This window comes from Trichechus manatus, unplaced genomic scaffold, assembly GCF_000243295.1.
Source record: "Trichechus manatus latirostris isolate Lorelei unplaced genomic scaffold, TriManLat1.0 scaffold00058, whole genome shotgun sequence".
Taxonomy (NCBI): Eukaryota; Metazoa; Chordata; class Mammalia; order Sirenia; family Trichechidae; genus Trichechus; species Trichechus manatus.
The window spans coordinates 2,537,305-2,552,036 of record NW_004443994.1 but is presented as its reverse complement, the minus strand read 5'-3'; the positions used below and the strand labels follow the sequence as shown (position 1 = coordinate 2,552,036).

The following is a 14,732-nucleotide window of genomic DNA, read 5'->3' as shown; positions in this document are numbered from 1 at the left end:
ATGTTACGTTTAGGGAGACAGCCTAGGATGGACAGAAACAGTTTTTCCGTTTTTACTTTCTGCACTACCGAAAAATTGCTAGCAATAAGCATTTGTTAATACTAATGTTTAAAAATTATGCCCTTAGGTTCAGATTATGAGTCATTTTTCCCCTTTATATTTTCCATACTTAAAAAAGAAGAAGTAATGTTTGGCTTTTTAAATTTTCTCTTTTTAAAAAAACAAAAAACACAGTATTCCTGGTAGTTTAGGTGTTAATTCAGTTGTTTAGAGCACCAAAAACAAAGGTCAAGATTTTGATTAATTACATTTGCAAAGAGTAAAAACATCCCTTGGTCACAGAATGCATTTTTAACTTTAAAAAGTCATCTGGCAAACCCATGCTGCTGATCCGATCACAAGGATGAAATCAGGTAAGAGCATGTGGCTGACTCAATACAAAACAATAATGGAAAGTAAGTAATGTTCTACTGACCAAGGGTAACAGAGTAGACAGCAGAGCTACTTAACTCTAAGCAAACGTTTCAATTTTCATATCCATTAACTTGCTACACTTCTGAATAGAATATAAACAAGACCTTACCCATAAGAGAAAATACAGTGCCTATACTTTTAGAAAAGCTATACGTCAAAAAATTTATTATTTTCTAAAACGGTACATTTCTTAATAGAACCATATAAATATCAAATAAAGTACTATACCTGCAACATCTTCTGAATCTGATACAACAATATGTGCATTTAATTCCTGTAGCTTGTGATGCAGTTCTTCTAATTTTTTATTGGATTTTTTCAAAATGTTGTCTACATAAGCCAAGTTTTTTTTATCTGTTGTAACCTTCCTCAGATTTTCAGCTCCTTCTTTGATTTTCAGTTCTTTCCTTATTTCTCTCTTGATTCGATCCTTGATATCATCCAATTTCTGTTGCACCACCGTGTCTGAAAAGTCTAATTTTTGAACAGCACTAACACTGTCAGAAAATGGAAGACTTCGGGAATCCCCCTATAGGAAAAACAAAACAAAACACAAATATAGAAGTTTAGGAAATTTAGCTGTTCAGTAAAACGTGCAGCCTAATGATAAAACTACATTTTCAGCATAAAATAGTCTTTTATTACTTTTAATGCTCTCCTTAATAAGCTACATACTTTATTATAATCATACAAAATCATAAATCCTGCCTACTCACTAAACAGCATTACTTGACAAATACATTTATATTAAAATAAAGTGACACCCATATGACCACGTTTAAGTTAATGATTTAAATGCATTAAGGTTTGGGAAACTGTATTGAAGCCTCCATTTATATATTTCATCAATAACAATCAAAACTGATAATCTAGTTGACTCAACACAAAAACATCATTACTAGATAATATCTCTAAGTTATGCCCTATTGACAGAAACTAGGACAATACACAGAACAGTAGTACATCTTAAAATAAAAATCAAATCAGGCAAGCTATTCTACATTTAAAATAATCAAAGTTATATTCCAGCTATTTGTGTATCATTTACTATTTTAAACTCCATTAGTATAAATTCTGAAACAAAATAAACTAGAGATAATAGTTACCTCTCTGAAGGGAAACTGAAGCTCCTGAAGAATATGGAAAAGAGAGCGACTTAGAATTCACTGTACACCCTTTATGCACCTTTTAAACCACAAGCGTAATTTATGAAAAGATTTTAATGTCTTTCAGAATTCATCAAACCTCTATAAATCAGCTCCATTTAAATTCCTGGTAATTTTTTTATATCTAATTTTTTTTATTTCCGAAAAACACGTATCATGCCAAAATAGCGGAGAAGGAGAGCTAATGGTTGGCAAACACAGGATCTATCCTTGGCTTTGGTGCTAATTTATCCTGTACCCTTAGGTGCATTATGTAAAACTTGAAGTAGTTGGTCCATAAATTTGTTCTTAACATTTCTAGGGCCAAGAACCCTGCTGAAATTCTGATTAAAAACAAAAAAAAAGTAGAAAAAAGAAAATTTTGCATGCATGTATGTATAATTTCCAGGTTCCATCGATTCTAGGTTAAGAATCCCTGGAATAAGTGATTTACACCTACTGGCCTTAAAATTCTGATTTTTATCTACATAGATATAGGATGATATTATCTGGGCTAGAATAAAGTCTACGTTTTTTAATACAGTTGCCCTTCCGTATCCGCGAGGGATTGGTTTCCGGACCTCATGTGGATACCAAAATCCAAGATGCTCAAGTCCCTTATATAAAAGGGTGTAATATTTACATATAATCACGCACATCCTCTCGTATACTTTACATCATCTCTAGAATACTTATAATACCTAATACAATGTAAATGCTATATAAATAGCTGTTACACCGTACTGTATTGTTTAGGGAATAACAGCAAGACGGGAGACACACAATGCTCAAACAACGAGCGCTGGAGAGAGACTTAGGATCTGTGAAATGGTGGGAGGCTACAGCATAATACGCCTTCACATCACTTCACCTGCGTAGATTCAGGGTAGTGCTCCACGCACAGCAAATTCAAGTTTTGCTTTCTGGAACTTCCCTCTCCCCCCGGGATATTTTCAATGTACGGTTGGTTGAATCTGTGGATACGGAACCCACGGATATGGAGGGCCAACTGTATTTATAATGGAATGTAAGTCCTACTACCTATTTAGTTTCCAAAGTTTATGAATCCACCTTTGGCTTGCGAAAAACACAGAAAGCATTATATACAGACTGCTTACAGAACATTAATTGCTTTAACAAATTGGTGCTTTAATATTATGTACTAAGCCACAGCTTCCCAAAATTTCTTGGTTCATGGCACCCTTGTTCTTGTTGTTAGCTGCCTTCCAGTCAGTCCCCAACTCATGGCAACTCCATGTGTTACAGAGTAGAACTTTTCCATAGTTTTCTTGCCTGTACTCTTTATGAAACTAGTTCACCAGGCCTTTTTTACATGTGGCCATTGGGTGGGTTCGAATTGCCAAACTTAGGTTAGCAGCTGATCACAAACTCCTTGCGTGACCTGAGATTCTTCACAACACCCTTAGTGTCTCGGTGATGTTTTCCTTGTGCCCCACAGGCCAAAGGAAATACCTAACAGTTCTATTCATTAAGTAGTAAGATCCAAATAACCTAATACTTACGTTGTAACAATTTACTAGTTGTTTGAAATAATAATACACATAAAGGAAAAAATAACATTTTATTTCATTCTTTAATAGCTACAGTTAGTTACTAATGGGATGTAACTGCCTGTGGGGTATTTTACATTTCTTCAACCTTGGAATCAGACTAGACATTACTACCAACCTCACGATCTGTTCCACACTGATTTTTTGCACAGTACTTGCTTTCTTCACAGCAATTACTAAAAACTCAGCTTCAGAAAGGGAATGTAGAATCATCTAATATTTAAACTGTTAACTGTGTCCAGCTAGCTCATATGGTGTCTAATGAACAAAGCTTCAAAATTTTAAATATACCGCAGCATTCTCAGAGTTTGCTGGCACCCCAGAGAGCTTTGGTGCACAGTTCTGGAACCAGGGTACTAAACTTTAAAGGCTTTTTAAAAGAAACTGTCACATGAAAATGGCTTTTGTATTTGATGTGAATCTTCTGAAGGCCTCTGCCTACTTCAACTCCTATTTCTTTCCAATTTGCTCCCTAAATTCCAATCATAACAAATTATGGAAACTTACTGCAGGAAACACAATCACTCTTGGCTCAGTCACTATGCATGCTGTACCTTTGAGATGGACCCCCTTCCTTCCCTTCCTTCTTCAACTATCTCTTCCAAGTTCTTTCTTGGCCCAGTTCTACTTTATTTCAAAATTCATCACAACTCTTCCTGAGAAAGAAATCCCTCCCCATGTTCTCCCTTAAAATGTGGATTAAATGCCTCTCCTGCGTGCTCTGATGGTGTGCATCTTTTTAAACAATCATCCCTTTTCTTGTCTGACCATCCCAAAACACTGAGCAATTTGAGGGCAGAGCCTATGCCTGGCAGAGTAGTTTTGTTTTTAATGATTTGTCCATTATGTTATTTAATATTCTTTCTGAATTCAGGAAAACGTGTCACTGCTGAGAAACTCAGTTTTCCCTGTTTCGGAGAACAAGAGAACTCGAACTCCAGGGAGCCCAACGGCAAAACCGGTATTCAGTCACAGCAACTATATTACCACCTATGGTTAACATGTTCCTCTTCCTTTCCACAGACCTGATTTCCCCCCTTTTTAGGAAGCACATTTTACTCCCATCTTTCGTTGTGACAGTGGCTCAAATATTTCTGGAAAGGAGCAAGGGATACATACAATATACTCAATAATTTAAGATAAACAAATGGCCTCTAACAGCAGATAGGAAAAGTTACAGTACTTTTTATTACCCTGTTCTAATAATTTTAGTTGCAATAATAAACTGAAAGTTATTGGAAAATATAATTTTCTTGTATTTCATTTGGAACAACTGAAATGAGATATTGCATCTATTAAATTATGTCTCTATTTCAAAAAAAAGAAACAATTTTATAAGTACCAGGAATCATTACCAGGCAATGAAATAATAATCTTGACCTAAACTAGTTGTTGTGGAGTTGATACTGACTCCTGGCAACCCCATGTGTGTCAGAGCAGAACTGTGCTCCACAGGTTTTCAAAGGCTGGTTTTGCAGTAGACTGCCAGGTCTTTCTTCCAAGACACCTCTGTGTGGACTCAAACAGCCAACCTTTTGGGTAGCAGCTGAACGTGTTAACCGTTTTCACCACGCAGGGACCCCAATCTTGACCCAGGAAGTTAAATTAGCCTCAGGAAAAAACCGCATTTTTATGCAAATAATGTGCACACACCTTCTGCTTGCGGGCCACACCCTCCCCCTATAAGGTATATTCCTGAGCACTATGCTAATTATTTTTTTACAGCAACATGTGGAAGAGGATAGGCATGGCAGCACTTGTGAGGGTGCCTTGTGGCAGGAGGGCGGGGCCAGCAAACAAACGTAGAAGGTGGGTTCTATTTGTGTAAAAATATGGTAAATAGTGGTAACTTTTATCTCAATAGATTCTGTTACAGGCAGTAGTACCTGTTCAGAACATCTACATTATACTAACTTATGTTTAAAGTTTAAAACTTCCATCCACCATTCACAATTATTTTCTATTCTATGAAATTTCATGACTCACCCCAAAGTATACAACAGGTATCTTTTCTCATCTTTTTAAAACAAAGCAAAGTTTGATCCAGCCTCAAATCACAATCTCCCTCTAAAATTTATTAATATGTTCACAAAGTATGGAGATAAAATAGAGAGAGAAAAGGGGGGTGGAGGGAAGACAAGGGAAGAAAAGGGGAGGGGAGGGAAGGAAAGGGAACAGAATCCCATGAAGTAATCTTAATCATAAAATTAAACTCCAGACAGCATCAGGATCTTCCACCAACCATTCACTCAAATAAAGAACAGAGCTTTTCATTTTTTTCTTTGAAATTTTCTGTTTTTCTCAAATTTTAGCAATGAACATGTACTGCCTCTTAATCATAAAATTAAACTCCAGACAGCATCAGGATCTTCCACCAACCATTCACTCAAATAAAAAATAAAGAACAGAGCTTTTCATTTTTTTCTTGAAATTTTCCGTTTTTCTCAAATTTTAGCAAAGAACATGTACTGCCTCTCTAACAAAGCGGGAAAGATATTATTTTAAAAATAGCTTTCATTTTCTTCCAATTTTGGCAAACGTAAAAGTTTATAATGATACCCTGTACATTATATCTATTTAACTAGGCTATTTTTAGTAAACACAATTCTACTACAAGGGATGAGACATATCTCACTTTTAATTAGACCACCCACATCATTTGCCAGCCAAATATTTCAAATACACAAATGTGTTAATATGCATTTGATAAATACAACTATATTTATTATATGAAATAATGAAATTGATTTTTAAATGAAAATATAAATTGCCATTTTTTAATATACTACACTTCAACAAACCCATAGTAAAGCTAAGAAAAATATGAAATAAGAACAAAACCAGATTCAAAAAACAAAATAAAAAGAAAAGTCTGTCACTGGTAACCAACTGCTTCATTTAGGGAGATAGGAAAGGATGTTTACTCCTCACTGGCCAAGCTCCCAGGGAAGAAGAGAAAAAGCTGTTACTTTGTCTACATTTTGGAAATATAAAACAGTCTGACCTGATAGATGCCAAGAAATGTTAGACTACCCAGCAAAACCACTGGGTATGATGATTCATATACTGTTTTAGCTAGCAAGAATTTCAAAGATCATTTAGTGTAACTCTTGATTTTAGTTTTGAGGAAAGCAGGTTCAAAGCAGCTAAGTGACTTAAGGTCACAAAGAAATATCGTTGAAACGATTGGGTTTAGCATACTAGTCTCCTGACTCTTAGTTTGATGCTTTTTACCCGAGACTGTCTTTTTTGAGGAGCTATCTGGAGCATCCGTTTCCCTATATTTGAACTACACTTTGCTCTTACTGACTTGCATTAATTAATGGACATTATGTTTCTTAAGTCAGGAATACTGACAGGACACAGTTCCTCTTCTTCTCTTACATCCCCCCAGTACAAGCTTCTGTGTCTCAGGGAAGAGTGCTCACAACGAGAAAGCAGGAAACCAGTAGAACACTAGTTTTCTGTCAATAGCTATGAAACCCAATGGTGTCTGACTTTTCCATCTTTCAGTTTTTTCAAAAACTTCTTTTATTCAAAACATTGACTGAGTGCTACGTATGGGGATATAAAGATAAAAATGATACAGTCCTTCTTTTTTCCAGGTATTCAATTTATTAAGACAGACAGACATGTAAACCAAACATGATTTGAAGCACCAAAGCTTTTATACAAATGTAGGTCATAATGTGCTGCTCTTCTTTTTTAATTGTTTTGTTTTTGAAGAACACAAGATTTAGAATACAGTGTGATGGAAAGAACTAAGCATCTGGAGTCAGACTGGCCGTGTATAAAATCTAATACTGCAAGGATGATAAAGCTTAAGCTTCCTCATCTGCAAAATAAAATTGTTACAACTATCTTGACTGTATAACTAAGTCTCATAATGGCTATGCACAGGACTAAGAATGCTTTTCTAGCAATAGTACAGTTCTTTGCATATATTTGGCACTAAAGCAGATACTGCTGGTTGCCTACACATCCTCCAGGGTCGCTATGAATCGGAATTGACTCGATGGCAATGGGTTTGGGTTTCTGTTTTATTATGCTTACTAAGAAAACTCCCATTTTGTTAGATGCAGCAAAGTGCACAGATAAACTTCTCACTTGACCAGACTCTCCCGCAGCTAGAAGTAGTCATGACAATTCTTATCAAGGAGAAGTAAGCTCAGGATTCTGGGGAAAGCTTCCACTTTTTTTTTTTTTTTTGCCCGGAATGTAGATCCACTGCCTAAATGTGCAGCACTGAAAGGCAAACAGGATAAAAAACAACACACTAAAGATGGCAGAGCAGAAAGAGAAAAAGCCTTGGTCCCTGATGGCCTTCCTGAACTGCTGCAAAAGTCCTAGACTACCTACCGTTGGACTATTTGTTTTAAATGAAAAAAAAAAAAAAAAACCCTATTTGATTAAAGCAAGATTCTATAGGACCTTGAAGAGTCAGGGCAAGGCTTAGGCAAAGTGATATAGTCTGACCTGCTGTGTTAAGCGTAGATTGGGGGGGGGGGGCATGGAAAGCAAGGCATCTAGTTACGACGCTATGGTAGATTGTTAAAAAAAATAGCCTCAAATGAATCCTGCCTCTCTGAATTCATACCATCATGTAGTCCTCCCACAATGACTCTGGGCTAGCTTTTTGACTTGTTTTGACCAGCGAAAGGTAGTGGAAATGACATTCTGGTGATGCTCTGGAGTTCCAAGTGCAGGACTGAAGAAGACTCAGAGCATTTGTTTTTGCTCTTGAAAATGCAACTGCTACGTAAAGAAGTTCAGGCTATTCTGCTAGAGAGAGAGGCCCTGGAGGATGAAAGAGATCATGTGGAGAGAGACCATGTAGGTAAGAACCAAGTGATAGCTATTCCAGCTGAGGTGCCAGACACGGGTGTGAAGCCATAGTGGACACTCCAGACCAGCTTAGGCACCAGCTGAATGAGGCTGCATAAGTCAGCTCAAGTGAGAACAACAGAAGAACCACTCAGTATACCCAGACTCTTGAGGAAAAAAAACAAGCTGTTATTTTAATTTACTAAGTTTTGTTTGTTACACTATAATAGATACATGATAGAGGCTATTCCACTAATCTAAGCAAGAGATGACACTAATGCTAAACAGTCCCCTTTATTATAATTATTAATTACTTTTTATTGATTCCCAATGAATAAAAAGTGTAACAATCAAATCTGAAGGATAGGGATGTTAATCGCATTATTATACAAAAACAAGAAAAATTTTCCATGTCTTTCCTGCTTAATGCCCCCATTTTTTCAACTTCAAGAAGAAGGATGCGGGTGGAGACAACAACTCCCTCCTTAAAATAAAAAATAAAATGAAAAATAAAGTTATCTATTTTAATAGACTCCTGTTTTTAAAAATTCCCTTGCTTTCCCCCCGTTGGAACTATCCTTCCCACACTTCATTTGACTCCGTAGGGCAATCATCAAGGAACCCCATCATCCCTGCCACAAAGGTAAGCATACCCTATACATGGGTCAGAATCTGTAGATTCAACGACAGGTCTAGACTGATATACCATACATAGGGCTCAGAACTCAAACTGTGCAGCAGAACTAATGAACTATCAAGAAATTGTTTAATTATACGAAACAATATACAAGAACATTGGACTAAAAATGAAAACAACTGGATTCTATCCCTTGTTCTAACGCTTAATAGTTATCTAACTTAAGGCAAGTGGTTTGAGCTTTCCAAGTGTTTCTTTATCTGTTAAATGGGAAAAATAATGCCTACTTTCCAGTATCTTCTGAGAATCAAAGGAGAAAAAATTGAATGAGAAAGTGATTGGAAATTAGAAAGCATTATATAAGATAGAGATGGTTCAGTATCCTGTATTTAAAAAGGCAAGGACAAACACATTTATTAATATTGTTTAAAATAAAATTTTAATAATTAAGAATAAAATGCCAGCTGAAATGAAGCAACAGTATATTGAAATGAGGCAAGGAAACCAGGATATCCCACATATATTCAAAGACCACCTTTGGACTGTACAGTCTTCCTGTGGCTAACTCCTATTTAGCCTTCAGGTCTCAAGTGGAAAGCCATTCTTGATCTCACCTATACTGGGGAGGTACCTCTCTCAGGTGATCCACCGTATCCATACGTGTTCCCTATCACAGCCTTTATCACATCTTACTGTTATTTATCTTCTCTAGTAGATGATGAAACAAGCTAAGAACAAAGGCAGAATCTGCTTTGCTCACTATTATGTTCCCAGCACAGTGTCTAGCACATAGTAGTGATCAATAAATAGTCAGAAATCAAGACAGTCCTTATATGTATAATATGGAAAGGGCTTCAGCAGTTAGAAATCATTGTTCTTTTCAATTAAGTCACACGCATATTCAAGCACAAAAGAAAATTATACAGTAAGTAAAAATCTGAATTTATTAAGTAAATGTCCTTCTAATGACTATAAAACAGACTAATTTTCTTTGTTATTTTATGAGTACATTCCAATTTCTTAGAAATTTACAGGGTTAAAATAGAAATAATTTTACCTTGTCCATATTCTAAACCAGAGGGCTTGTTATCAAGTACCCAAGTGACAGGTACTAGCGCCTACTAATGACTCTAGGGACACCTGATCACCATTCCACTAATCAACTTTATCGTTTTCCTCTACCAGTGGTGTGTGTATATGGAGTTGGGGTAGGGAATAGCGAGTGCGAGTTACAGATCCACTCTGTGATCCTGATAAAAACAATGGACCTTCAGAAAACTCCATGTGGGTAACACACACACACATATGCGTGCACACGCACATACAGTGACAGGAAGTTTTAGGGAGTTCACAGATACCTGAGGTCCATTCAAGCACCGTACGTTCAGAACCCTTGTAGGCCTAGCCTTTTGTCTACCAGTTACTTTCTAGATATCAGCTATTTTTTAGGAGCCTAATAGGCAAAAAGGCTTTTTAGGAAAATATGCTATATTCACATAAAGACAGACCTTGCTTAATTAACTTCCTAGACTACCTCCTTTATACAAAATAAACCACATTAAAAAGTTAATTAAGTTACAAAATCATCTTAAGCAGGGCTCCCAATGATCAGAGAAACAAACCTACCCTAGTGTCCAGATTGTTTGCTCTCACACCTCTGAAGGTAGAGGAGGCCTGCTTGAACCTTCCCCATCCCTGAACTTCCCAGGAGATAAAACATGCAAGACCTCTTTTGTGTCTACAATCCTAAAAATATAATAATGATAATTAGTTATATATACCTATTATTGATCAATACACTTCAACTGAAACTCTTAAAAATAAAGGGTTAAAAAAATTTTTTTGAAAAAATATTTTTGAAGGCCACTTACAGATTACGTTTTTCTAAACGTGGGGTAAAAGTTATTTCCCCTAACCTAGAACTTCTCAATGGGGGCTGTACCACCACCTAGAGGCATTCTGAAAATATGTGGAAATTCTGGTTGTGAAGACGACAATAAGATAGAGATAGGAGATATTCTGAAAATATGTGGAAATTCTGGTTGTGAAGATGACAGTAAGTTAAAGATAGACAGAAACAGACACAGAAGCACAGACATACAGACAGAAAGGTGGGAAGAGACTCAGGAAGAGGAAGAGACAGATTCTGTGAAAGAAAAAGCCAAAAGACTAACAAAATAATGAAGCCTGTAAGTATATCAGAACATTCAGGAACAAAGGCTTTTGCTCCCAGTTCAAATGTTGGCTCTACCACTTACTACCTTTCTGGCTTTGGGCACATTACGTAACTTCTAAAAAATCTCAATTCTTAATCTTCGTAATGGGATTGATGCTATTTACCTCAAAGGATTATTAAAATTATTAAATTAGTAAAACAGATAAATCATTACCACAGTATCTGGCACTTATCACTTGTTCAGTTATCAATAGAGTAACATTATTATTAAATATAGCAAAAAAGTGGGCAAAGGACAGTAGGGTACCAAAAGGAAAATGGGTTTTAAATTAATTTTTTATGTGTCATCCTTAATTTAGAACAGTTCTGATGTACCATAAAAACCTCCAAATGTGCTAAAGAGTTAAACGTTTTTTAAATAAGCACAGACAAAGTAGAAAACACAGCAGCATATCTATTTCAAGCATGATGACAAGAATATTTTTTGGTTAAATAAAGAGAAATAAAGAGCAAAAATTACAAAGGAATAGCTCAGAAATGGTTTTGTTGTTGTTTTGAAAGTATACAATAAAAAGCAACCAAACTAAGAATGAAAATAGATACCTGAATGAAAGGATAGAAAGATAAGAAGAAAAGGAGGAAGGGAAGGAAGAAGGGAGGAAGGAAGGAAAGAGGTATGGGAGGGAGGGAGGGAGGAAAGTGAGGGAGACAGAGGGCAACAATCAAAAAATCTAGCAGATACGACTTTAACCAAGTGATCAAAGTTAACATTGCAGATAATGAGAACACACCTACATCATGTGTACGGAGAAGTGTACAAGATTATTCCTGTGGTACTCTTGCCAAAAACGCATAACCTGAATTTAATCACAAGGCAACATCAAATTGAGGGATAGTCTCAAAAAACAAACAAACAAAAACTGCTCAGGATGCTTAAAGTGTCAAGGTCATGAATGACAAAAACAAAAGTGAGGAAATGGCCCAGACTGGAGAAGATGAAGACTAAGGAGATATGACAGACAACTAAATCCAATGTGTGATTCTGGATTAGATCCAAGACCAGAAAAGAGACATCAGTGGAACAACTGGCAAAGTTTAAATAAATCTGGTAGATTAGTTAATAGTATTGTTAACTTACAGTATCGATAATCAATGTTAATTTCCTATTTTTGACAATATACTATACCTATTTATGGAAGACGCTAACATTAAGAGAATCTGGGTGAAGAGTGTAAGAGAACTCTTTATTTTTGGCACTTTTTTTTGTAAATCTGAAATGACTTTATAAAGAAAAGTTTTAAAAAAAATTAAACACTAAGAAAGGTAATAGTCCCAAACAGCTAACTTTTATAAAGAGCACCTACAAATCTCTTTTTTTTCCCCAAGCCCTCAATAGACAATGATCAGAAGATATAAAGTTTACACATTTTCTATTTAAAATAACATTTTAAAAGCAGGGTTTTTTCAATGGAAATTGTTGGGCAGATTTTTTAAAATTTTATAGAAATACAAAGAATCTAGGATAACCAAACAACTTTGAAAAATAAAGCTGAAGGACTTTACTACCCAATACTAGGATTTATCATAAAGCTACTGCAATTAAAACAGTGTGGTATTAATACAAATAGATCAATGGAAGAGAATAAAGAGATGAGAAAGATGTGTGTGGGTTTATGTCTTTTATCACTTTTGTTGTGTTCCTACATGTCATCATAAACAAAAATAATTTTGAGATGGGTAACAGACCTATATGTGAAAACTTAAAAAATAAAGCTTCTAAAGGAAAACATAGGCAAGTATCTTTATGACTTTGTAGAAGGCAAAGATTTCTTAAATAAGGCCAGAAAAAAAAAAAAAGCAGTAATCATAAAAGAAAAATTGAATTTCATTAAAACTAAGAACATGTGCTCATCAAAAGACACTAGTACAAGAGTGAGCAAGCCAAAGACTGGGAAAGAAGATATTCTCAACGCATATATCTGACAAAGGACTCTTCTGTCTTTCCCTCTCTGCTTGTGCGTGTGTTCAACTCCCACAAATCAATAAGAAAAAATAGGCAAAAGCTTTATTTAGGCATTTCACCAAAGTGGATATCCAAGTGTCCAATAAGCACATAAAATGGTGCTCAACACCATTATTCAGAAAATGCAAATTAAAACCACGTATTATATTACACATCCATTCAAATGGCTAAAATTAAAATGACTAAAAACCAAGTATTCGTAAAGATGTAGATCAACTGGAACTCTCATATAGTTCTTGTGTGAGTGTTTAATTGGTTCAACCACTTTGCTGTTCAGTACCGAGTATTAAACCTAAATATGTGCTTACCCTATGATTAGCAATTCCACACAATAATTATATCCAAGAGAAATGAGACATGTATCCTTGAAAAAACATGTAAAAATATTCAGTAAGAACTTCATTCATAATAACCAGAAATTTGAAACAACTTAAACGTCTGTCAACAGTGAAAAAACAAACCAGTAGCTGTCAAATTGATTTCGACTCACAGTAACCCTACCTGTCAGAGTAGAATTAAGCTACATAGGGTTTTCAATGGCTGATCTTTGCTAAGGAGATTGCCAGGCTTTTCTTCCACAGCACCTCTGTGTGGCTTGAACCAATCTTTCAGTCAGCACCTGATCACTGAACCCATTGCGCCACCCAGGGATTCCCCATCAACAGTACGATGGATAAATTATGGTATATTTATGCAACGGAATATTATACAGCAATAAAAAAGAACTACTACATGCACAAAACGAGGACAACTCTTTTAGACAATGTTGAGTAAAAATAACTAGACACAAAAGCATACTGATGTTGCCATTTACATGAAGTTCAAGTACCAGCAAAATTTATGTATGGTACCAGAAGTCAAGGAAGTGATTAGACCAGTGGGTGGTATGGTATGGGAAGGAGTAACAAAGCAGAGCTACCAGAATGCTGGCAATGTCATGTATCTTGATCTCGGAGGTAAGAACACACAGGTTTATAAATACATAAAAACTAATCAGACTGATCACACAAGATCTGTGTACATTACTATGCATTATACCTCAATAAAAAAAAAATTACTATAAAAAAACTGATGATTTAAAAGATGTCTTTCATGAAGGCTTCCCATTAACTTCATTGTCTAACTTGGTTTTCTTTAAATCTGTTAATTATTATGACATTTGTTCCTTCAACAACTTAGTTTTCAGCATGTACTCATGTATTATATAGTGTTAAGTTTGCCTCATGTGGAACACCAGTGAAATTGTATACTGTAAGAAATACGCGGCCAAAGGCCTCACATATTCATTTTTCTCCTTACCCACAGCATACTGCTAAGTATGCTCCAGGCATACAATAATTACATGCTTTAACTGAATAAATATTCTGGGCATCAGAATAGGAACTCTCATTAAACGTTCAACTAATTAGGCAAGTTGTCACTCAGAGTGGGGAGTTGGAGAACAACAATGAAACTATATGAATAACACAAAAGAACATCCTTAAGTAAGTAAAACCAATCAGTCAAGTGCAACATAAGTAACAGGTATTTACAAAAAAAAAAAAGCTGGAGGAGGTTCTGACAAGATGGCGCTCTAGGCAGAAGCAACACGCTGTCCCTCCACAGCAAAGATCAGAAAAACTAAGCCAAACAGAGAATGCAACAATCCTGAAACCCCAGAACATCAAATGAAGAGATAAAGAACTCAGCCAAGCACCAAATGGAGTGAGAACACTGAAACAGAACGGAGAGCGAGGAGAGATTCATGCAGAGGTCCCCTACCAGCTAATGCAGCGCGGATACACCATCTTGGACTCCCATCAGAGACCAGCAAATGGGGGTACGAGATAGCAGCCTCACGGAGCGTCCAGTGGGAGACAAACAGCCGGTAATTTGCGGTGTG

General features: G+C 35.9%; 1 protein-coding gene across 5 annotated transcripts in view; it reads right to left on the bottom strand.

Annotated features, from left to right (window-relative positions):
• The window catches only part of PKN2 (protein kinase N2), a 178,065-nt gene that overhangs the window by 116,810 nt on the left and 46,523 nt on the right, over positions 1-14,732 (bottom strand). For 2 of the 5 annotated variants that reach the window (XM_023733358.1, XM_023733359.1), the window contains exon 2: positions 703-1,003. In XM_023733358.1, coding sequence (XP_023589126.1) covers positions 703-1,003 — 301 coding nt within the window. Of the gene's footprint in view, positions 1-702; positions 1,004-1,580; positions 2,475-14,732 lie in introns of those variants that run through there. The other 3 variants (XM_004378713.2, XM_023733360.1, XM_023733361.1) reach the window with 3 other exon arrangements.